This window comes from Lipotes vexillifer, unplaced genomic scaffold (assembly GCF_000442215.2).
Source record: "Lipotes vexillifer unplaced genomic scaffold, Lipotes_vexillifer_v1.1 scaffold278, whole genome shotgun sequence".
Classification (NCBI taxonomy): Eukaryota; Metazoa; Chordata; class Mammalia; order Artiodactyla; family Lipotidae; genus Lipotes; species Lipotes vexillifer.
The window spans coordinates 964,927-990,407 of record NW_006769677.1 but is presented as its reverse complement, the minus strand read 5'-3'; the positions used below and the strand labels follow the sequence as shown (position 1 = coordinate 990,407).

The 25,481-nt window shown below is 37.1% G+C and overlaps 1 protein-coding gene across 4 annotated transcripts in view; it reads left to right on the top strand.

Annotated features, from left to right (window-relative positions):
• Positions 1–25,481, top strand: part of EML4 (EMAP like 4) — a 162,034-nt gene that overhangs the window by 41,424 nt on the left and 95,129 nt on the right. The window contains exon 1 of one of the 4 annotated variants that reach the window (XM_007445743.1): positions 23,202–23,589. The exons of 2 other annotated variants lie outside the window; for them this stretch is intronic. In XM_007445743.1, coding sequence (XP_007445805.1) covers positions 23,523–23,589 — 67 coding nt within the window. In that variant the 5' untranslated portion in view covers positions 23,202–23,522. Of the gene's footprint in view, positions 1–23,201; positions 23,590–25,481 lie in introns of those variants that run through there. One more of the 4 variants, XM_007445744.1, reaches the window with a different exon arrangement.

Here is a 25,481-nt window from a genome sequence, read left to right as displayed (position 1 = left end):
GAGCGCAGGCTCAGTAGTTGTGGTGCATGGGCTTAGTTGCTCTGCGACATGTGTGATCTTCCCGGACCAGGGATCAAACCTGTGTCCCCTGCATTGGCAGGCGGATTCTTAACCACTGAGCCACCAGGGAAGTCCCATCAATTTTTTTTTATAAGCAGGTTCTTATTAGTAATCTATTTTATACATATTGGTGTATATTTGTCGGTCCCAATCTCCCAATTCATCCCACCACCACCCACCCCCAGCCCCTGCCCCCCGCTTCCCCCTTGTTTCTCTACAGGGTCTCTACAGGGTCCCATCTATTAACTCTTTATTAAGGTAGCAACTTGTATGAGAGTCTCAGATCACTGACAGTGTCAGTTGGTGGATTCAGTATGAACTTAAATAGCAAAAATTACATCTAACACGTTTGCTCTTCTGTACATATCACCCAATATGTAAAAATTTAATGGTTTAAGAAATAGCCTGCTATTTGTTGCTTAGCTGAGTTTTTATTATACAGTGAATGGGGTGTTTATATTTGAATAGGCTAGGTAGTGATATTTCTAACTAACTAGCCCTTTTCCTTATTTTTTTATTCTCACTTGCTTGGCCTAGAGATTACAGGGTTCTTTTTTATTTTTCAGTACATTGAGAATGGATCATTTTATAAAAATGAAGGATTTGGATTAAATATTTACTGTGTAAGGTACCTTATTTATGTATTCTGGTTTTTAAAAAGCACCCCAAAACTTGGCAGCTTAGGGGCTTCCCTGGTGGCATAGTGGTTAAGAGTCTGCCTGCCAATGCAGGGGACACAGGTTCGAGCCCTGGTCTGGGAGGATCCCACATGCTACTGTGCAGCTGAGCCTGTGCACCACAGCTAGCGGCGCCACAACTGCTGAGCCCACGTGCCATAACTACCGAAACCCATGTGCCTAGAGCCCATGCACTGCCATGAGAAGCCCACACACCTCAACTAGAGAAAGCCCACGCACAGCAGCAAAGACCCAACACAGCCAAAAATACATAAATAAAATTTAAAAAAAAACAACAACTTAGCTTAAAACAACAATTATGTTATTATATATCATATTATTGTGGGTCAGAAATTTGGGCAGAGCTTAACTAGGCAGTTCTATGTTAAGGTCACTCGGTGATATTTGACTAGAAGGTCAGACGGTTTCACTTACATGTCTGGTACACGTCTGAATGGCTGGCAGGCTGGGCTTAGATGAAACTGTCAAACTGAGTACGTATATGTGGCCTCTCTGGCATGGTGTCTCAGACTAGTTAGACTTCTTAAATGGCAGCTCAGTACTCCTGAAGAAAGAAACCATAGTCTTAGAATATGCAAGGCTTATTAATATCTAGTCTTGAAAGTTATGCAACTTCTATTAGTCAAAAAGTAAGTCACAGGGCCATCCCAGATTCCAAGAGGACTATGGAAGGGCATGAATACTGGGAGGCATGGTTTATTGGGGCTGTCACCTTTGGAGACTAGCTATACTACAGGATCTAAGGATCTGTAACTCTGCATAGTATATATAGAAAACTTACTTTTTTTTAACAGGATGGTATTTAAATCCCATAGCCCAACTACCTTAATATTTTTATTTCCCTATAAAATCTTCCAGAGTACTCTGCAATTTATATTTTCCCCTAGAAATGTATGTACCTCAGATATAATTTTTTTCTGTTTTATTATGAAAACTGTTTAATATACAAAAAGATGAAGTAATTTACAGTGAACATCCATATAACCACCATTTAGATTCTGTAATTAACATTTTGCTATACTTGTTTATCACGTCTGTCATCAGCCTGTCTTATTTTCTGATGACTTCAAGAGATGCAGGTACTCAGATGTAGATATAAGGTACTTTTTCCTTCTGATCCTTTTATCTTGGAGGATAGTCAGAATATATAAAGAATCTCTAGTGCTATATCTTCTCTCTTTGAGAACTTACCTGTTAGGAACTTTTCAGCCTGCCTTATTCATCGCTTATCCAGCCTAACTTTGGTTTAGTTTTTGACAGCTCTTAAGCCTGAGAGTCTCACTAAGATCTTTGAGGGAAAAGAAGAAATCATTTTTTAAGTTATAAAAACAATTACCCACAATCCCAGCATAAGCACAACTACTCTCATTAATGTGTTCCTGTTCTTTTTCCATTTCTAGTACTTTTATAGTTATTTCTGGTGTGTTGCACAGTAGACCCTTGAACAACGTGGGGATCAGGGACACCAACCCTCCATGGAGTCGAAAATCTGTTGATAACTTTACAGTCAACCCTCTGTATCTTTGGTTCCTCTGTATCTGGTTTCCGCATACACAGATTACACCAACATTGGACTGTGTATTACTGTAGTAGGTATCTGTTGAAAAAAATCCGGTCGTAAGTGGACCCATGCTGTTCAAGGGTGAACAATATGTAGTTTTTAAATCTTTTTAAAAAAATATGGGAAGTTTTTAGATTATTGTATTATAGCCTGATAATTAATGAGTGTTTGATATTTCATTGGCTAGATCACTGTTATTAACCCTGCCACTTTTGGACAATTAAGTTGCTTTCCAATTGAGAAAAGCTGTTGAACCCAATGAACTATTACTACTTATTGTGTAAAATCGGTTATATACAAAGTTTATCCCACCCCTCTGACTTGCACAACCTTAAGGGTTGAAACTGATGAAATGGCAGAGAAACAGAAGTTAGAAGGAACAAAGATGAACTTCAGTTCTGATTGACTTTGTAACTGCATCAGGAGCAAATAAGGAAGTTAGAAAAAAATTATACTTTCAACTTTGATGGAACATTTTTGTCAATTAAGAAATTTTCATTTTTACCAGTATTCTCAGAGTTAGGCTGAGTAAATTTCCTATTTAAAGTCTACCTTCAAGTTTAAGCATATTAGAAATCTTTGGTGTCAGAGTATAAGGACTAGATATGTATATTATATTTTCAGTGAATTCTATTCCTGTTGTGGAACTCCTCTGTGAACTCTGAGAAGCAGTAACCAGTTAACTACCACTTGCTAATGTACACTTTCATAAGTGGTGGATTCAAAATTTTCTCCCAGCTTGAGCATAATTAGCTAATTAGAGATATTCAAACAAATTGAATTCTGTAATCTTAGGGATAACAGAGTCTTGTAGAAGATAATTTATGAGTTCTCCTACAATGATATAGGATTATACTTACCCCATCAAAGCATTTAAATCTTGTTTTATTAAAAGATTTTTCAGAGAAAGCAGTTCTTATTTGTCAAGAGTTATTCTTCCTAGAATTAACCTTTACCAGTTAAAAAAATTTTTTTTTTTGTATCTAAGTCCTATGTTTTTTTTTTTGATTTATTTTTGCCTGTGTTGGGTGTTTGTTGCTGCGTGCGGGCTTTCTCTAGTTGTGGAGAGCAGGGGCTACTCTTCGTTGCAGTGCGCGGGCTTCTCATTGCAGTGGCTTCTCTCGTTGTGGAGCACGGGCTGTAGGCACGTGGGCTTCCGTAGTTGCAGCACATGGGCTCAGTAGTTGTGGCTCACGGGCTCTAGAGCGCAGGCTCAGTAGTTGTGGTGCACGGGCTTAGTTGCTCCGCGGCACGTGGGATCTTCCTAGACCAGGGCTCGAACCCGTGTCTCCTGCATTGGCAGGCGGATTCTCAATCACTGTGCCACCAGGGAAGCCCCAGTCCTATGTTCTTCATGTTATATACTGAGTATACTTCATCTTGTTTGACCGTCTCTGGAAACAGATGATTACTGTTTTTCATATAGTAACATTAGATACTTTAAAACTAACATTTGTCTTTTAGGCTTCAGTGTGCTTCAATTAAGTTATTTACATAATACAGGCCTAAACAGAGCTTTCTGCCCATGAAAAAGATGCTTCTCTTAAAATATGCTTCTGGACTCCGTTTGGTCATGTTTTTGTGTGCATATATTCATTGTCTTAATGAGTAGTTATGTAATTTGAACTACACTGCTTGATTGCTGGGGCTTTTAGAACATATGCCCAAGTATCAGATCTATCAACAAATATAGCAGATTGCCTTACTAGAGAAAATGGTCTGGATTTGATCTGAATTTTGAATGTGTAGATTTACTTCGAGGAAGACATGGGGAATTTGATCTGGGTTCTGATCATCTCACTTTTGGAAAATTCCTAGAATGTAGGATTGATCCTGGGGTTAATTTATGGGTCTAAGTCAGATCTGGGGTAATCCCATAAGATTGCACCGTCCTCTACAAAGTGGGCTCTAGGACATCCCATGTGTTCTACACTTGAGAATTACTACTTGGATCTCTTGTTTATATGTATCCTCCAGAGGCCATCTCAAGAGAATAGAGGGTAGAGGAAAGAAGAATTAAATTTGTCCCATCATATTTACTTTGATGTCAGCCTTTCATACTTGGTTCCTACCTGGACCACACAATAAAATTCCGTACTAGGAATATATGGGTACTCCTTTCAATTTTGAGGGTGCTTTACTTTGACAATAAGAATATTTGGGCTTTGGGGATTTCAGCCAATAGTATGGTAGTGGCTTCTCCTTTGTTTTCTTCAAAATCAGTGAAAACTTTTAGTATAGGTATAATGCAGTTGAGTAGTTCGTTATGCATTTTCCTAAAAATTTAAGTGATACACATTTGCCTTGTTCATCAGACACATTTGCCAGTTCATCATTTAAACAATTATGACTCTTGGCAATGAGGAACTCACAGTGAATATAGAAACAAGTGAATTCTGAAGCCAGGAATAAGTTTAATTGTAGACCTTGAATTGATTAATTATTGCAGAAACAGCATCAATTGAAGAAGAGCCCTGTTTCATAAGGAAATATCAGATGTCTTTGAAAAGGACTACCTTATAAATTTCCAAGTTCTGCAAATCTTTAGATTGCTTTAGTTTTTACATTGATTTTTCTTTTCACACATTAAAAAATGACAGATTGTGTTTAACATAAGCTTTAAAAAGTTAAATTTGTTAATATGTTTGGTGGTTTGTTTTGGTGCAGGAGCATTTGAAACCATTTTGCAGCCATGAGTAGCTTCTTTGAAATTTCTATGTTAAGAAGGGGCTAGGAGTGTCCATTTGTGAGTGTGTGTAATTTGGTTTTAAGCTACTTTTTAATAATAAGTGCATTATTTTCACTCATACTGTACGTTATAGATCATTCAAAGCAGCAGAGTTCTCCAAAAATGATCTTATTTATATATAATGCATACATAACATCTGTGATTTTAAAAATACCAATTGTCCATATCAAATACTTTGTCAGTTGAAGAAAGTTACTTTTTGGGTAACTTTGATAGAGAGGCTAGTAATAGAGGTAAAGGGAAGGGGGAGGGTAAAGCCACCCATTAACTCCACCACTGACAGTAATCTGCCCCTTTATTTAGGTTGCCACTGCCTTATTTAGATGACTGTTACCTCTAACCTTCATGGTTCTAGCAGCCTCTTATCTGTTGCCTAGTCTCATCTCTCTCAAACCTATCCTTTGCCTTTCATCCTCCATTTAGCTGCCAGGGGGATGAGCTACTTAAATTGTGATTTTGATCAGGCCACTCTCCTGCTGTTCTCGAAGATAGGGGTTTTAAGAGTGAGGTGTGGGCTTCCCTGGTGGTGCAGTGGTTGCGAGTCCGCCTGCCGATGCAGGGGACACGGGTTCGTGCTCCAGTCCCGGAAGATCCTACATGCCGCCGAGCAGCTAGGCCTGTGAGCCATGGCCACTGAGCCTGCGCGTCCGGAGCCAGTGCTCCGCAACGGGAGAGGCCACAACAGTGAGAGGCCCGCGTACAGCAAAAAAAAAAAAAAAAAAAAGTGAGGTGTAAGATGGTTTCTTGGTGGTACAGGAAAAAATATTAGAATTTTTAAATTTACCTTTTAAACCTAAAATAAAGAAATTATGCCTTACCAATATTGAATAGAACAATTAACATGCTTCCTCATTCAGTCTGTCAGATAATCCTCTACCACATAAGCAGGAGTGGAAGTTCCGCACTGCACAGGGATTGACGGTGGAGCTGTCTTTCATATACTGTCCATGTATTGCAGTATATGGCTATTTACCTGTACTTTATTAAGTGCATTTACTTGTCATATTATCTAAATCTCACAAAATAGATAAGTGACTTTAAAAGATTTCTCCGAAGAAACCATAAGTTTAAGATAATGTAAGTCAAGCACAGGAGAATAAGAAAATGGCACAGCTGATCCTTCTAGTCTTCGTTCCAGCTCTTTGTCAGCCACATTACAGTTTTAACACCAGTGATCTAATCAGGTCTGATAAATCATCTTGCCAAAGTTAGTATTATTGAGAAGACTTGTTTGAACCCTAAGTGTATGTATTGTGCCTTAAAATATTAACTAATGATTGAAAAACCAAAAAGTAGTTTGTCATGTCTTAATATTATTCACCGCTCCAGGTCTGCATAAAATTTAAATATTATATGCATCTTGGGGACTAAGTCCTATTGGGAGAATAAAGCAATGTATTGGAGTGTGTGAAAGTAGTAAAACAAAAAAATTGCAACCACAAGATTAAAATATTTACTTCACTTGGAAGAAGTAAGTATGCTGTTTCCCAGCATACACACAGAAACAAACTAATGAAAGTATGAAGCTATTAAAACTAGCAAGACATTTAAGATATCATTTATTTTATCTTTATTCCATAATTTTCACGTTTTTATTTTTTATATGTTTTGTAGAGTTCATAACATATTACCACGGTAGTACATGTATAAAAATATATGTATATTGGGGGTGTGAGCTCAATATTTAAAAACCTTTTTATTGCTGTATAACATATGTAATCATAATCCAGGTCACTAAAGAGAATATATCCAAAACCCCAAAAGACCCACCCCACTTCTTATGCTTCTACCAATTACTACCCCATCTCACATCTCTAATAATAACTTCTGTCTTGATTTCTGACAATATGGTATAGTTTTGCACTTTAATATAAGTGGAATCATAAAGCATATATATATACTTTTTAAATTTATTTATTTTATTTTTGACTGCATTGGGTCTTTGTTGCTGGGTGCAGGCTTTCTCCAGTTGCGGCGAGCGGGGGCTACTCTTTCATTGCGTGGCACAGGCTTCTCATTGCGGTGGCTTCTCTTGTTGCGGAGCACGGGCTCTAGGCTCACGGGCTTCAGTAGTTGTGGCACATGGGCTCCAGTAGTTGTGGCTCGCAGGCTCAGTAGCTGTGGTGCACGGGCTTAGTTGCTCCGTGGCATGTGGGATCTTCCCCGACCAGGGCTCGAACCTGTGTCCCCTGCATTGGCAGGCAAATTCTCAGCCACTGTGCCACCAGCAAAGCCCCAAAGCGTATATTCTTTTATGTCTTGTTTCCTTTGCTCAATATTATGTTTGTGAGATTCATTTGTGGTGTTCTGTGTAGCTGTAGTTCATTCAGTATCATGGTTATATGGATATGCCACAGTTTATTTGTCGATTCTAATATTGATGGATATTTAGTTTGTTTCCAGTGTCTATTATGAATAATGCTGCTCTGATTCCTGTATATATTTCTTGGTACACATGTGTACACATTTCTGTTGGGTATAATCATAGAAGTGGAATTGTTGGGTCGTGGGAAATGTTTTTATTCCACTTTAGTTGATCATGCCAAATAGTTTTCCATAGTGGTTGTACCAGTACATAGTCATAACAGCAGTTCCAAGAGTTCCTGTTGTCCCACATCTTCACCAGCACTAGGTATTGTTAGTCTTTAAGCCATTCAGTGAGTATGCAGTGGTATTTAATGTGGTTTCAAATTGTATTTTCTTGATTACTAATAAGGTTGAGCACCTTTTTGTATATTTATTATTGGCTATTTGGCTGCCCTCTTTTGTAAAGTTCGTATTCAAGTCACCTGCACAGTTTTCTATCAGACTTATTCTAATTGATTTGTGGGTGTTCTTTGTATATTCAGGATATGAGCCCTCGGTTAGTTATATTTTCCAACCTCTTTCTCCTATTCTGGCTTGCCTTTTTACTGTTTGTTTTTTGGGGGGTTTTGGGGTTTTTTTTGTTTGTTTGTTTTGACTGCCCAGCCTCATGTGGGATTTCAGTTCCCTGGCCAGGGATCAAACCCACGCCCCTTGCATTGGAAGCCAAGAGTCTTAACCGCTGAACCTCCAGGGAAGTCCTGCCTTTTTACTCTTAATGGTTATTTTTTTAATGGATAGACATTCTCAGTTTTAAGACTGATCCCACTATCCATCTTTTCATTTATCAATAGTGATTTTCATGTCTTACTGTATCTTCTAAAAGCTTTATCGTTTTGTCATTCACATTTAGATCTACAGTCTACCTGAAATTGATATTTTGGATATGTTGTGAGGTAAGGGTCAGGTTTCTTTTTTTTTTCCTCATATGAAGATCCATGTGACCCAGTATTACTTATTGGCCTGATTCTTGTTTCCCCAGATCTCTAAAGTGCTGCCTTTGGTCTGTATATGAGTGTGTTTATTTTTGGATTCTCTTTTCAGTTCCATGGGTCCATTTGTCTTCCTATGTCTTAATTACTATAGTTTCATAATAACTCTTGATACCTAATAGAACAGGTGCTCCTGCCGTTTTCCTTTTCTTCAAGAGGGTTTTAGTTATTCTTGACCCTTTTCTTTTCTGTATAAACTTTAGAATAGGCTTATCAAATTCCATGTGCACAAGCACACACGGATGTGCACACACAGATTATTGGAGTTTTTTCCGTATTGCATTAAATTTCCGGGTCAGTTTGGGTAAAAGTGACATTTTCATTGAGTCTTCAATCCATGCACCATGATGTATTTATCTAATTATTTAGGTCTTTAATTTCTCTCAACAAAATTTACTAGTTTTTTATGCAGAGGTCTTGAACATCATTTATTATTTTTATTCCTAGGTATTTATTATTTTTTAGTACTACTGTAAATGATGCCTTAAATTTTTTTCTTTTTCTGTTGCTAGGATGTAGAAATACAGTAGGTTTTGTGTATTGATCTGTATCCATCAATGTTGCTAAACTTGCTGTTAATTCTAATAAGTTATTAGAATTCTTTAGGATTTTTATATACCTAATCGTATTGTTTGTGCAGGATAATTTAATTTCTTCTTTTCTAATCTTTATTTCTCTTGTCTTATTGAACTGAGTAGGATTGCAGTACAGAATAGAAGTGGTGAAAGTAGGTATCCTTGGGTTTTTTTGTTTCCTGTCTCAAAAGGAAAGCTTTCAGTATTTCAACGTTAAATATGATGTTGTAAGCTGTTCGATTTTTGGTATATGCCTGTTCTGGCTACTATGGCTGCATAACCAATTAAAAACTTAGTGGCGTAAAACAACCATTTATTTCAAACATGGATCCTTTGGATTAGGAATTTAGATAAGGCATACCATGGAAGGCTGTCTCTGCTCTGTGTTGTCTCATGCCTTGGCTGCAAGATGCAAAGTAGTGGGAAGGAATCATCTGAAAGCTAATTTACTTGTATGTCCTGTTGTTGAAACTGGCTCTTGGCAGGGAACCTCATTTCATCTCCACCTGAGGTCTTCCATGTGGACTCTCCCAGTGGGCTAGTGTGAGCTTCCTCACTGCATGGTGGCAAACATTCCCAAAGAAAGAAAGCTAGGTAGAAGCTGTATCCTTTTACAACCCGGTCTCAAAAGTCATATAAGCATCACTTTTGCATATTCTGATTGAGTAGTCACAGGCCCCTACCCAGATAAAAGAGGAAGGAATATAGACCCTGCTTTTTGGTTAAAGGAATGTCTGTCAGTCACATTGTAAGACGAGCACTAGGGATGGCATGTGTACATACTTACATATACATTTATGTATGTGTGTGTCTGGCTAGAGAGAAATGCAGAAAATATGATCTGCCACAATGCCTTTTCATCAGATTAAGAATGTTCCTTTCTATTCATAGTTATCAGATTAAGAATGTTTCCTTCTATTCATAGTATTTTAATATTTTTGTTTTAACTGGATATTAAATTTTATGAAATGTCTTTGTTGAAATGAACATGATCTTATTTTCTGTTAATGTGATAAATTTCATCGGTTGATTGCAATACATTCAACTTGACTGTGATTTATTATCCTTTTAATATATTATTGCGTTCTGTTTGCTAATATTTTCTTTAGGATTTTTGCATCTTTGAAAGCTCCTTGAGGGTAAGGACTATCTCTTACATCACTTTAATATTCTACCATAGACCCAATATAGTGGTGAGCGTATGATAGAAGCTTGGAAAATAACTTTTTTTTTTTTACGTGGGCCTCTCACTGCTGTGGCCTCTCCTGCTGCGGAGCACAGGCTCCGGACGCTCATGCCTAGCGGCCATGGCCCATGGGCCCAGCCGCTCCACAGCATGTGGGATCCTCCCGGACAGGGGCACGAACCTGCGCACCCTGCATCGGCAGGCGGACTCCCAACCACTGCGCCACCAGGGAAGCCCCAGAACATAACTTTTTTTCTGTCTCTCAGTCAGTTCCTTATTCACAATATCAAATCCTTTGAATACTACATGTTGGTGATTTTTTAAAAATATGCTCTATTGTGGGAAGCCTAGGAAGGTTTTTCTGAAAATGTGAGCATATTTATCCTCTCATAGAACTCTGGTTGAGTAGTCTCATATTTTTCCTCAGATGCTGTGTTTCTGTTCTTTGTTGTAGAACTTTATCATTTCTACCAGCTTGAGAACCCTCACTATAAATAAGCAAAGATTTTATTCTCTGAAGCAAGAAGTACCATGAAATGCCAAATTCTCTAATTTGGGGCTAAAAAAATTTTAAAGTTACCTTCTTTATTTTCTCCTTATTCTTCTCTCTCTGTAGCCATGGAGTAATAGAGTCATAAAATTAATATGCCACCTACTTTGATTATGGAGAAGACATTTCTTAGTCTTATTAATAAAAATTACTTTGTCTGTAAAACTGATTACTGTCATTTGAGAAGAGAGATACTTTTAAAATTATTTTATATATTTTAAAATTATAAATATACACTTGCTCATTTTAACAAGTCAGACTTTGCACAAGATAACTCTTGTTAACAGTTTAGTTTGTATTCTTCTGCATCGGGGATTGACAAACTATGGCTCTTGCACCAAATCTGTTATTTTTGTGTGTACATCATTGTGAGCCAGGAATATTTTTTGTATTTTTAAATGGTTGAAAAAAATCAAAAGAATAATATTTCATGACACATGAAAGTTACGTGAAATTCTAATTTCAGTGTTCATAAATACAGTTTTATTGGAACATATTTCATTTGTAGAGATACTGTCTATGGCTGCTTTTGTTCTGCAACAGCAGAGTGCGATGATTGGAATAGACATCTTTGACCTTCAAAGCCTAAAGTATTTACCTTCTGGTCCTTTACAGAAAAAGTTAGCTGACCCTTGTAATACATAAACAGGTTTTGTCATTTGCTTTTTCCAAAAGCAGGGCATAAAATACAGTGTGTGCGCAATGGATATGCATTATATTATACTTATTGGTAACTAACTTTTTCCGCTTATCCACTGCTAATCGATAGCCGTCCATACTACACTGATATATGGTGCACAGTATTCCATATTTAGATACCATATTTCATTCACCTGATCTCATTTAGGTAGACCTTTAGGTCTGTTTATACATACTACATACATTGTTGCATCAGAGTATGTATGTGTAATTCTGATTATTTAAGTAGCTGTTACTAGATTACTTTTCAGAAAATTCATAGCAGTTCACAAGTGCACCAGTACAACTGCCTGTGTTCTAACACTCTGGCTACTATTTGTTGTAATTTTAAAAAAATTTGCCCCTAAGATCAGTAAAAATTATTTTAGTTTTCAATCTCCTGCTCACTAAAGAAGCTAAGCCATTTGCACTTATAAAGACATGCTTTAAAGGAGCTGAAGTTTCATCATCTCAACATTTCATTTTTCTTTCTGTTTTTGAAGAGATCTTAAATGTCAGCAGCCACAAATTATAATTTTTACTCTAGCCCGTCATCTTTCCTCTCCTTGCTTACAAGAAGTCTGTCCCTGTTACAAGAGTACCATTTGAGAGGTTTTGACCTACCTAGCCCAGATCTCTCTCAGTGTATGAAAAACATCCTCACTAAAACACATCTAGATACAGTGAGTAACATCTTTGTTTACAGAGGCCATTAAATTTTTGTTAATCTTTGGACAATTTAGTAAATAGAGATAATAGTCTTCTAAGCAATGCTGGCTGTAAGCTACATTATGAAAAAATTGAAGTTCTTACAACTCCAGCTTCTCTTTTTCCCCTCATTTGTACCCTTATTTAGGTGATGCCTGTACCTTTTTTGCATACTCAGTAATGCCCCAGTGTGCTCTTCTGCCAGTCATTTATACTTTTGGGAAAATGTCAACTCTACTTACACCTTCTAAGGGAATTTACAATTTAAATTATGAAAGTTTTTGTTGCTTATTGAATGAAGGGTTTGTTGTTGGTTTGGTAATAGCTTTTTTGCACTATAATTCATATACCACACATTTAAACTATACAACACTGTGGTTTTTAGTATATACCCAGGGTTGTACAACCTTCATTACAATCAATTTTAGACCATTTTCATCACCCCAGGAAGGAATTCTTTGTTCTTCAGCCGTCACTCCCCATTTCCCCCATCTCCTACAACCATGAGTCTATTTTCTGTTAACATTTGCCTGTTCTGGACATTTTATATAAATGGAATCATACAATATGTGACTGTCTTCTTTAACTTAGCATGTTTTCAGGATTCATCTGTGTTACAGCATATATCAGTATTTCATTCCTTTTCATGGCTGAAAATAAATAATATTCCATTGTATGGTTATACCACATGAGTGAATATCCATTCATCATTCAGTGGATATTTGGGTTATTTTTACTTTTGGGCCCTTATGAGTAATGCTGCTATGAACATTCATGTGCAAGTTTTCGTGTGGACATATCTTTTTGTTTCTCTTGGGTATATATCTAGGAGGGAATTGCTGGGTCATATGGTAACTCTATGTTTAACTTTCTGAGGAGCTGCCAGACTGTTTTCCAAAGTGGTTGCACCATTTACATTCCGCACAGCAGTGTGCGAGGGTTCAGCTTCTCCACAGCCTCACCAACACTAATTGTCATTTTGACTGCACCCGTCCTGGTGGGTGTGAAGTGATACCACACTGTGATTGTTTTGTGTGTGGTGTAATATTTTTGTGTGGTGTGATTTTTTTTATTATTGTGATAAAATATACATAACATAAAATTTACTATTTTAGCCATTTTTAGGTATATAATTCACAGTGTTGTGTGTCCATTTTCATAACATTTTTTGTCATTCTAAACAGAAACTTCATACTCATTGAATAATATTTCAACATTCCCCTCTTTTCCCAGCCCTGGTAACCTCTGTTCTACTTTCTGTCTCTATGAATTTGCCTCTTCTAGGTACCTCATTTAAATGTAATCATACAATATTTGTCCTTTTGTGTCCGACTTATTTTATTTAGCATAATAATTACAAGCCATGTTGTAGTTCGTGTCAATTTTATTCCTTTTTAAGGTCAAATAATATTCCATTGTATGTATATACCACATTTTGTTTATTCATCTGTGGGTAGTCGTTTGGGTGGTTTCACCTTTTGGCTATTGTGAATAATCTGGTGTGAACCTTGGTGCACACGTATCTGTTTGAGTCCCTGCTTTCAATTGTTTTGGTTATATATCCCTAGAAGTGGAATTGCTGGATCTATGTTTAACTTTTTGAGGAACTGCCGGGGTGTTTTGAACAGCAGTTACATGATTTTACATTCCCACCAGCAGTGCACAGAGTTTTAATTTCTTCACATTCTTTCATGTACTTATTGGCAATGTATATATCTTCTTTGGAGAAATGTCTATTCAAGGCCATGGCCTATTTTTGAGAGTGGGGTTGCTGGCTTGTAGAGTAAGTGTACCTTCAAATTCAGTAAATCTTGCTCCCAAGTAGTTTATTAATGTACACTTTCCTTCAAAATGTATAAAAGTTCTGATGCCAACATTTGGTGTGGCCAGAATTTACAGTTTTTGTTTATTTAATGGATATGAAATAGTAGCTTGTGATTTTAATTTGTATGTCCCTAATTAGCAGTGAGGTTGATCCATCTTCCCTACAGCCAGAAGTTTGCCTATTCATATCTTTGTCACATTTTTCTCTTAGGTTGTCTTTTCTTATTGATCTATAGGCAATATTTACATATTTCTTATATGTATTATAATGTCTGTTTTAAATGTTTGCCTTTAAAATTTTTTACTTTTTGAAGTGGGAAGAACTGAATTTGAATTTGTGTCCTTGGATTTAATATGGTGCCTGACAAATTAGTCACTCGGTAAAATGTAGAATGGATAAATATTTTGTGGAAATCTAAAAATTTGTTTTATTTTATTTTAATTTATTTTAATTTATTTTTGGCTGCGTTGGGTCCTTGTTGCTGTGCGTGGGCTTTCTCTAGTTGCGGCGAGCGGGGGCTACTCTTTGTTGTGGTGCGCGGGCTTCTCACTGCAGTGGCTTCTCTTGTTGCGGAGCACGGGCTCTAAGCGGGCAGGCTTCAGTAGTTGTGGCATGAGGGCTCAGTAGTTGTGGCTCACGGGCTCGAGAGCACAGACTCAGTAGTTGTGACGCACAGGCTTAGTTGCTCCGTGGCATGTGAGATCTTCTCGGACCAGGGCTCGAACCCGTGTCCCCTGCATTGGCAGGCGGATTCCCAACCACTGCACCACCAGGGAAGCCCCTGTTTTATTTTTAAAGAAATAATGCTACCTAAATTAAGTGACAAATGAGTGCTAATGATTTGCACCGCCCTGTGTAAACTGTACCTTTATGGTTATCTAATAGTGTATTGGGTCTCCCATTGTTTGAGTGCCCTAGGTACATTTATTTGCAAGTGGATTAGAAGGAGAGTTCTTGTCAGTTTGGGCTTGGTCTGAAAATCATTTAAAGAAGAGTTAATCTGTTAGATTTTCCAGATACACTTAAATTCTGAATAAAGATGCACATACTGCAGATAATTCTCAGGCCTGTGATGGATGGCAGTTGTATAAAAATACAGTTTTGACTGTAGTAGCAGGATCCCATACAATTTCTCTGAGGTTCAGCAAAGGGAATCCCCTCAGAAAGCAGGATTTTCTTGGGCCTTGTACTGTACTTGTTTAATCCTGTCTTCTTCCACTTTTAGTTTTATGTAATATGTAAAATAGTGTCCCTTCTCCTTTTCAGTTTTAAAGAATTACATCCTACCTGCTTTCAAAATTGATATGGGCCTGTTAAGGCTATTCCTTTGACTACCTCTCCCCAACAAAGAAAAGCCCTAAATGTGCTCATGGTCAAAGAATTCAATTCTGTGTGACACACTGCAGTACATATGCCCTTCACTTACATAGTTTTAGGAATGAAATTGATGAGTCTTGTAGATACAACTGGTGGTTGTTAATTGATATGTTTCCTCTGGGTCTCTTCCTGTCCCTTCCTCCTCCTCCTTCTCTTTTTAAATTTTTATTTGTTTTTAAGTAGGTAAAAGTATCATGTACTCAGAGTTTATCATTTAATATTTGATATTCAGTACTAATAATCATATCATTTGGGTTATGTCTGTAATCTTATTATTTAGAAGTTATATTTTTGCCTTATGTTTAATAGGCTTACATAGTAAGCTCTCCAGTTGCATTGCTTTTTAAAAAATTCTCATTGGTATTTTTCTTTTAACAGAAAAATAACTTGTTCCAGAGACCAGACCTTCTCCACCATTAAAAATTTTGGCTAACTTCCTTTTTTGGGTCCCACTATTTTCTGTATATATTTATCAGGACAACTGTTGTATTATACTCTATTGTATTTATTTGTTTACAGTTTCTCTCTCCCCCACTCATCCATGCTTCTTAGGTTTGGAGACCATCTTATTCAAACTCTTAACAATGAATGGCATATAATTACAAATTCACTGAATGTTAAAAGTGATTATCAAATAAATAACACATATTTTTGTGTTGTATTTATTCTTTTCTGCTAATTCCAATTTAGTCTTTTTAACTTCCCGATGATGAAATGGAATTTATTGAATAAATAATTAGTAAAATAATGTAGCATCTCTTTCTGCTGATGTTTGAGACTGTTTCAGGAAATCTTTGACCTATTTGGGTACCTGACCACACGAATCTTACTAATCATTAAGAATTAAGGCAGTCTAGGTGTGGGTTTACCAGGCCTTTATTTTAGAATCTTAATAATTATTTTAGTTCTTACTTTCATTTTTTTAAAATGCCCTTTGGTGATTTATCTGTTAAATTTTCTATAATTTTATATGTTAGGTGCTCTTAGCCTCATTTTAAAGATGAAGAAACTGGGGCATGGAGAAGTTTAAAAATTTGCCCAGGGTTATACATTTATTTTTTTAATTATTATTATTTTATTTATTTATTTATTTTTGGCTGTGTTGGGTCTTCATTGCTGCGCACAGGCTTTCTCTAGTTGTGGCGAACGGGGGCTACTCTTCGTTGTGGTGCGTGGGCTTCTCATTGCGGTGGCTTCTCTTGTTGTGGAGGATGGGCTCTAGGCATGCAGGCTTCAGTAGTTGTGGCACGTGGGCTCCAGTAGTTGTGGCTCACAGGCTCTAGAGCTCAGGCTCAGTAGTTGTGGTGCACAGGCCTAGTTGCTCTGCAGCATGTGGGATCATCCCGGATCAGGGCTCGAACCCGTGTCCCCTGCATTGGCAGGCGGATTCTTAACCACTGTGCCACCTGGGAAGCCCCCAGGGTTATACATTTAGTAAATGGCAAGGCCAGTTTTTGAATTCATAGAGTCTAAACCCAGCATTATATTCTTAACTAGTGTATGCAAATTAAATAAGTTTTCAGTTACACATGAACTTTGTGTTCCAGGAACAGTTTTTTTAACAGAAACTAATATGGTAGAATAGTTTTCTTAAAAGCAAGACATGCTATATTTTCTACCAAGGCCAGTGATTTAACAGGAGTGTCTCCGTGTGTGTGTGTGTGTGTGTGTGTGTGTGTGTGTTTGAGAGAGAGAAAATGTGAGTAAATTTAGGACTAAATACCTGGAGAAAGCTATGAGTTTGTGAGAGGAGTTAAGGAGGGGAATAAAGTGGATGTTTTAAAAGAGAAATATAAGCATTTGAGCTCATTTACTTATGAAAATAAGAAAAAGAAACATCTAATGGTGAAATAAATAAGTCTGGGTTGAGGCACAGTGGTGCAAAAATATCCAGCCTTTTGATTAGGCTAAATCTCTAAAACGGTGACGGCAGTAACAAAAATGTACTTCATTTTAGGCATGTTGTGGCAGAGAGAGGAGGAGGAGGAGGGGGAGGAAAGGCAGCGAGATAGGTAGATAGGTAGGGAGATGGTCTCAAAGTCCAGTTACAAAAGAGGAAAGGGGGATATTCAGAAAAAGAAGCTGAAAAAGGAAGAAGTATTTAAGGTAGTGAAGAAAATAGGAGAGAGATACCTATCTTTTCTATCATGTAGTCATTGGCCGAAATTGTTTCTTCTAGATCCTCCTCCCAGTTCAATGAAACTTCTCATGTGGGGGGTTTTGTTCTTCTAAAGCACCCTCCGTCTTCTGCATGTCACTAAGGTTATAGGGGTTTCTGTCTCGTCCTTTGTTTTATCCTGTCTTTGCCGCTGGTTCTAAAGTACAGCCACGATAAATCAACCACTATTTGGAGTTACTGCTACATGTGGTACTTCCAGGTGTAGAGGAAAACAAAAAAGAAATAGCTTCTTCTCTAGAGGACTTTACAATCTAATTAGGGATTTTAAATGTAACTTTGTTAAAAGATGATTATAATATCCTACATTGTGATGAGTCAGATGGTATAAACAGTTCCACACTTAGCTACTCAGCTTAAGCTTTAACCAGCTCCGCTTAGCAGGTGACCTTGTCTCCTGCTTCACAAGATAAAAAATTTAGGTATAAAAACAAATATGTGGGGCTTCCCTGGTGGCGCAGTGGTTGAGAGTCTGCCTGCCAATGCAGGGAACATGGGTTTGTGCCCTGGTCTGGGAAGATACCACATGCCACGGAGCAGCTGGGCCCGTGAGCCATGGCCGCTGAGCCTGCGCGTCCGGAGCCTGTGCTTCGCAGCGGGAGAGGCCACAACAGTGAGAGGCCCGCGTACAGCAAAAAAAAAAAAAAAAAAAAGAACAAATAAGTGGGCCTGCTCTCATCTTCTCCCCTTCATTCTTAAATAAAACAGTGTTCCTTCCTTTTTCTTTTTTTTTTTGCATTTTTTTAACATCTTTATTGGGGTATAATTGTTTTACAATGGTGTGTTAGTTTCCGCTTTATAACCAAGTGAATCAGTTATACTTATGTCCCCATATCTCTTCCTCCTTGTGTCTCCTTCACTCCCACCTTCCCTATCCCACCCCTCTACGTGGTCACAAAGCACCGAGCTGATCTCCCTGTGCTATGTGGCTGCTTCCCACTAGCTATTTTACATTTCGTAGTGTATATTTGTCCATGCCACTCTCTCACTTTGTCCCAGCTTACCCTTACCCCTCCACGTATCCTCAAGTCCATTCTCTGTGTCTTTATTCCCGTCTTGGCCCTAGGTCCTTCTGAATTTTTAAAAATTTTTATTCCATATATGTGTGTTAGCATACGGTATTTGTTTTTCTCTTTCTGAATTTACTTCACTCTGTATGACAGACTCTAGGTCCATCCACCTCACTACAAATAACTCAATTTTGTTTCTTTTTATGGCTGAGTAATATTCCATTATATATATGTGCCACATCTTCTTTATCCATTCATCTGTTGATGGACACTTAGGATGCTTCCATGTCCTGGCTATTGTAAATAGAGCTGCAATGAACATTTTGGTACATGACTCTTTTTGAATTACGGTTTTCTCAGGGTATATGCCCGGTAGTGGGATTGCTGGGTCCTATGGTAGTTCTATTTTTAGTTTTTTAAGGAACCTCCATACTGTTCTCCATAGTGGCTGTATCAATTTACATTCCCACCAACAGTGCAAGAGAGTTCCCTTTTCTCCACACCCTCTCCAGCATTTATTGTTTGTAGATTTGATGATGGCCATTCTGACTGGTGTGAGATGATATCTCATTGTAGTTTTGATTTGCATTTCTCTAATGATTAATGATGTTGAACATCCTTTCATGTGTTTGTTGGCGATCTGTATATCTTCTTTGGAGAAATAGTTCTTCTGCCCATTTTTGGATTGGGTTGTTTGTTGTTTTGTTATTAATCTGCATGAGCTGCTTATAAATTTTGGAGATTACTCCTTTGTCAGTTGCTTCATTTGCAAATATTTTCTCCCATTCTGAGGGTTGTCTTTTTGTCTTGTCTATGGTTTCCTTTGCTGTGCAAAAGCTTTTAAGTTTCATTAGGTCCCATTTGTTTATTTTCGGTTTTATTTCCATTTCTCTAGGAGGTGGGTCAAAAAGGATCTTGCTGTGATTTATGTCATAGAGTGCTCTGCCTATGTTTTCCTCTAAGAGTTTGATACTGTCTGGCCTTACATTTAGGTTTTAATCCATTTTGAGTTTATTTTTGTGTGTGGTGTTAGGGAGTGTTCTAATTTCATTCTTTTACATGTAGCTGTCCAGTTTTCCCAGCACCAATTATTGAAGAGGCTGTCTTTTCTCCACTGTATATTCTTGCCTTCTTTATCAAATATAAGGTGACCATATGTGCGTGGGTTTATCTCTGGGCTTTCTATCCTGTTCCAGCGATCTATATTTCTGTTTTTGTACCGTTACCATACTGTCTTGATTACTGTAGCTTTGTAGTATAGTCTGAAGTCAGGGAGCCTAATTCCTCCAGCTCCGTTTTTCTTTCTCAAGATTGCTTTGGCTATTCGGGGTCCTTTGTGTTTCCATACAAATTGTGAAATTTTTTGTTCTAGTTCTGTGAAAAATGCCAGTGGTAGTTTGATAGGGATTGCATTGAATCTGTAGATTGCTTTGGGTAGCAGAGTCATTTTCACAATGTTGATTCTTCCCATCCAAGAACATGGTATATCTCTCCATCTGTCTGATCATCTTTAATTTCTTTCATCAATGTCTTATAATTTTCTGCATACAGGTCTTTTGTCTCCTTAGGTAGGTTTATTCCTAGATAGTTTATTCTTTTTGTTGCAATGGTAAATGGGAGTGTTTTCCTAATTTTTCTTTCAGATTTTTCATCATTGGTGTATAGGAATGCAAGAGATTTCTGGGCATTAATTTTGTATCCTGCTACTTTACTAAATTCATTGATTAGCTCTAGTAGTTTTCTGGTAGCATCTTTAGGATTCTCTGTGTACAGTATCATGTCATCTGCAAACAGTGACAGCTTTACTTCTTCTTTTCCGATTTGGATTCCTTTTATTTCTTTTTCTTCTCTGATTGCTGTGGCTAAAACTTCCAAAACTATGTTGAATAATAGTGGTGAGAGTGGGCAACATTATCTTGTTCCTGATCTTAGTGGAAATGGTTTCAGTTTTTCACCATTGAGGACAATGTTGGCTGTCCCTTCTTAAGGCTCGTCCTTTGGTCTGTGTTTTCTACTCTAGTCCTTCACATTGTCTCTTACACAAGAGCTTTGCTGCATGCCCTCTTGTGTTAGTACAGCTCACTTTCTCATCGGTTCCTTCCCCAAATGCTGTAAATGTTGAACAAAAGCCCCTTCAACAACCTTGCACAACTCATTCCCCACCTCATTCCATTTTCCCCCTTTCCATCTTCAACCAGATTCCTTAAAAAGACTTCTTTACCTCCAAGTCACAGTTCAGTACACTGCAGTCTGTAGTACTGCAATGTACAATGCAGTACATTGCATGCTTCTTTCCCCATCACTCCACTGAAACTTCTCTGGTAAAGGTCTCCTAATAATTGCCAAATCCAGTGGACCATTTTCAGTCCTTGTCTTTTGATGTCCTTTCAGTCTTTGAAATTATTATTCTTTTCCTGAATCTATTATTACCTTTCTGACACTTTTTATTCTGTGTTATTTGCACATTCCTTTCCTTCTGGCTGCCCTAAAAATAACCTTGGCCCTATTCTCTTCTCACTCCCAGTCAATTCTAGTGACTCTAGCTATCAATTATATCCCAATACAGTTTTCAAAAGTATGTCTCTAGTTTAGGCCTTTGTCTTAAGCCCAAGACCTAGTTATACTTTTGTTGCAGTGGCTTCAAACTCAGCAGGTCCAAAAGTGCTCATCATTCTACTCCCTCATTCCCCCCAACCTTGTTTCTTTTCCTTTATTCCTAGCTCAGTGAATGTTATCTAACCATTTGCTCACTATTCCAAATAGAACAAGGAGACCCTCCCCTACTTTTCATCCCCTCATCCAGTCAGTGACCATATTCCATCAATCCTGCGTCTTAAGTAGCATCTCTTAAGTGCGTCCTTTAATTTCTAATTTCTAGTAGGTAAAATTCCTTTTAATTCACCTCAGCATCTCGAAGAGTTTCTGTACATCATTCTACTCAAATACTTGAATGTATGAGTAAGTGTTTTGGAAAGATTGACTGTAATAGTAAAGAGAGAAGATGATTCTTGAGCAAAGAAAAACTAAGCTGAGATTAGGAACCACGTACTTTCTGGCCTGACATCAAATTTTGATTTGAGAAGAAAGGAATGCCCAAGGTATATAATCTACAAATTAGTAGCAGTTTACAAATGGGAGGTGGTGAAAAGAAGCCCATGTACTGTAGTGTATGTATAAGGGGAGCCTTTTTGTTATGTACTAGTTACAAAGCACTAGGTTGCAGAACTTCTTGACAGTCCTTCTCTAACCTTAGGAGTCTGTGAGCTGCATTTGTTGTAAAGAAGAGTAGTTGAGACCTAAATTATAAAACTACAGTCTTACATTTGTCTGTTGATTGAAGAGAAACAATAAAGTACAATCTGCTTCAGAGCTTCTCACCAATCAATAGCAAGAATTTGAACTCCGTCCTAGTCTGTGCCTGGCATTACATTTCCTTTGTATCATTATAGTTCCCATTCTGTCTGCTTTTATTCATCCTACTTGGTATCCCCTAAATGTACTTTGTTTCAGACACATTACACACACCCCAGCCCCTTTAATTCCTATTAATCTTCCAAGTAGCTCCTGTATTTTGATGAATCTGTACCAGGTATTAATCTATAGAGAAGAACTTTCCCAAGTCTCACTTTAGGAAACACTCTTGATGGTTCCCACTTTCTTCTGTAAATATTAATCTAGGTCATTTTGCTTCATTCCTCTGTCTTTTATCAGCTTTGCTTTTAGTTTATCCTCATCTCAATCTTTGTAGCATAGCTCTTAATGTTCAGTTTGGTTTAGGTTTCATCCATTTCGCAGTATTGTGTGTGTGGGTGTGTGTGTTTATAGTAGTCCAGTTGTTTCTGTTTTACTTTGGTTTGGTTTAAATTTGCTTTTCTTAATTATAAATATAAAGCTTAAAAGCAACAAACCAACGAGATGATCTGTCAGTAGCTTTGTTTTGACACTTATCTCCATGAATTTGTTCTTTAATTGGCTTTAGAAGTAGTTATCAAAAGAATAAATACACGTTTCATTCATTAACTTTCACCTGCTTTTACATGGTTTTATAAGAGAGACTAAAGATATTTATAATTTCAGTTCCCTTATACTTTTACATTATTATAAGCATATGTGGTTTGATATCAGAATATCTGACCAGATGTAAATCATTATAGGTTACTACTAATACAGTTGTATTATTTTAAAATAATTTGGAAAATTAGTGAATTAAGAAAAGGGGCTATTCTCATTGTTAATTGTATTCATTATCTTACTCTAGTGAAATGGTTGTAATAAATCAGCCATGTTACACTTAGGTTTTAAAAATTAATGAAAAGTGATCATTCTTTTAGTTTCTTTACAGTTCATGTGGATTTCATTTTATTTTAAACAAAAGCAAAAGGAAAAAGGAAATGTGACTTGCCACTTTGCACACACATTGTTTATTTAATTTCCTAGTAGAGAAAAATACTCATTTGGGGGGCTTTAACTGTGTTATTTATAGAAACTATTTAATATGTTTTAGTTTCAGAAGGCAAAAACTGGGTTTTGCATTTGAAGCAGTTGTACCTTACTCTTAACCAATTGAAAGATCAGAAAAGTAGTGCCTGAGGACAACCAGATAATTGTAGTGAATATTCATGTGGTGCATTAAAAATGTGTTTCTGCCTGTGCCTGGAATTTAGCCACTCCCCAAAGCAGTCCAAGTTTCTTTTTTCTGTATCTTTACCCTCCTTTTGCCTGCGTGCTCTGTTTCCTCTCTCTCCTTCAGTTTCTTTGTCTCTCTTCATAAATAAGTAGAAAACTTTTCTTTAGATCAGAGAGCAAAGGGGCAGGAGAACTATCTTAAGAAGTTTTTATTTGTGCCAATATAGAAGTGCTTGGTGGTAGGCCATCTGGATCGGGAGGATTTCCTCAGAATGTAAAGTATGTCGTGAGATTTAGAGAGCTGGGATTTGCTCTGGAACTATCTGGGAAGGCAGCAGGAAATGTAGACAGAACTGGTTTGTACTGCTTGTAACGTAGGTGGCAAGAATGGAAGACCGCTTGCCTGGTCTCGCTTCAGTGTGTGCTTCCTCTACATTTAGGAGCTTCTGCACTGGTAATGTATCTTTCCTTTCCTGGGAATTCATACTTGTGTCACAAACTTTACTACTTGTGACAAAAGAAATCTGAGGATGTGGGAATGCATCTAGGTCTCTTCTGTCCCTCCCCTCCTCCTTCCTTTAAATGTATGTGTCAGTAATGGCATAAATATTTGCCTGCCTACTTTTATAAAGTACTTAAGACTGTACCCCCTTTATAAGCAAATATATCCTGTTGTAAGGGCAGAATGGGCTTTGTTGAACTTGTTCTTTCCCTGCGCCCCACCCCCCAAAAGACGGTCATTATATTATTTGTGAGGAAAAAAATTAAAACAGTTTTTAGTGGAAAATAGTAAAAAATAAAAATAAAAACGCCTCTCAAATAATAAGAAATCAGAATTGTGTAATTAAGCTTGACTTCTTCTGTGAAGTCTAACCAAAAAACATCAAAAGCAGAATTATCCGATTACCTGTTTTTAATTTTGTTTTAAGTGAGACTTTGAAAAAAGTCTTAATTGTGAATGAATCCTAGCGATAGAACAAAGTAAAGTCCTTCCCTGGGACTAGCCTTCATGTCCGGAGTGCTGTAGCAAAAGTGGTTTTATATTTTATTTAACACAATTTCTTATATAATTTATGCCAGCAGGGGAATTTTTAGTAAGAATATCTTACAAGGAAAAACAAACTTAAGTTTTTAAAAGTAGAAAATATAAGTCAACATTGTTTGTGTTATTCAATTGAAGACAAATTAGATAGTCTTATTTTCATATAATATTGCTAGGTGGAGGTAATTAATATTGTCATTTATTAGAGAAATAAAATATTCCAAGCTTTAACAGTTAAAATGCCTTATTTAATTAAAACTTCTTTGAGAGAAAAATTTGACTTTTAGAAGTAGAATATTAAGATAAATAGGAAACATTAATTCCTGCATAAATATATCTTTTTATGAGCTGTTTTTATGAATATATTTTCTTATGGTTTATTTCCAAAAGTAAATTTTAGCTGTTGTAGAATACATAGTGCATAACTTTTTGATATAATACTTAAATATTTGTCTTGATGAGACAATATTTGAAGATAACTAATTCCATTTTAAAACAAAGAAAAAGCCATTTAAGTTGCTAAATGCTTTCTGATAGGAATTTACTAATGTGACAAATCAGTTGTGACTTTATTTTGTTCTTTTGAAGAAATGATGTTTAAAGACCCGATTTTTCCTTAGGGTGTATTGTTTTGATTTTTGTGTCTCTTATTAGCCTGAGAATATTTCTTTCAAACATTATGAGATGTATACTTTTACAGAAATGTTTTCATTCACTATGCATAAAAATCTACATGTTAACCAAACTTGTATTGAAAATTTGGGTGCATTACTAAGTAGGTTTACATCACAGCCTGAATTAGCTTTGCTTTTCTTTATTGGGAAAATAGTTTTAAGTTTGTTTGGTTTTTTTTTGGTTATTTATTTATTTATATTTTTGGCTGCCTTGGGTCTTTGTTGCTGCGTGCGGGCTTTTCTCTATTTGCGGCAAGCGGGGGCTACTCTTCCTTGCGGTGTGCGGGCTTCTCATTAGGTGGCTTCTCTTGTTGCAGAGCATGGGCTCTAGGTGTGCGGGCTCAGTAGTTGTGGCTCATGGGCTCTAGAGCGCAGGCTCAGTAGTTGTGGTGCACGGGCTTAGTTGCTCCACAGCATGTAGGATCTTCCTGGACCAGGGCTCGAACCCGTGTCCCCCGTATTGACAGGCAGATTCTTAACCACTGCACCACCAGGGAAGCCCCAATAGTTTAAGTTTTGTTTACAAATAATTTTTCTTTTTTTGCAGAAAATTCATCTAAAGTAAAAGTATAAATAAGGAAAATCCTCTGAAATCCCACTTGCCAGAGACATACCTCCAGTCTCTCTATA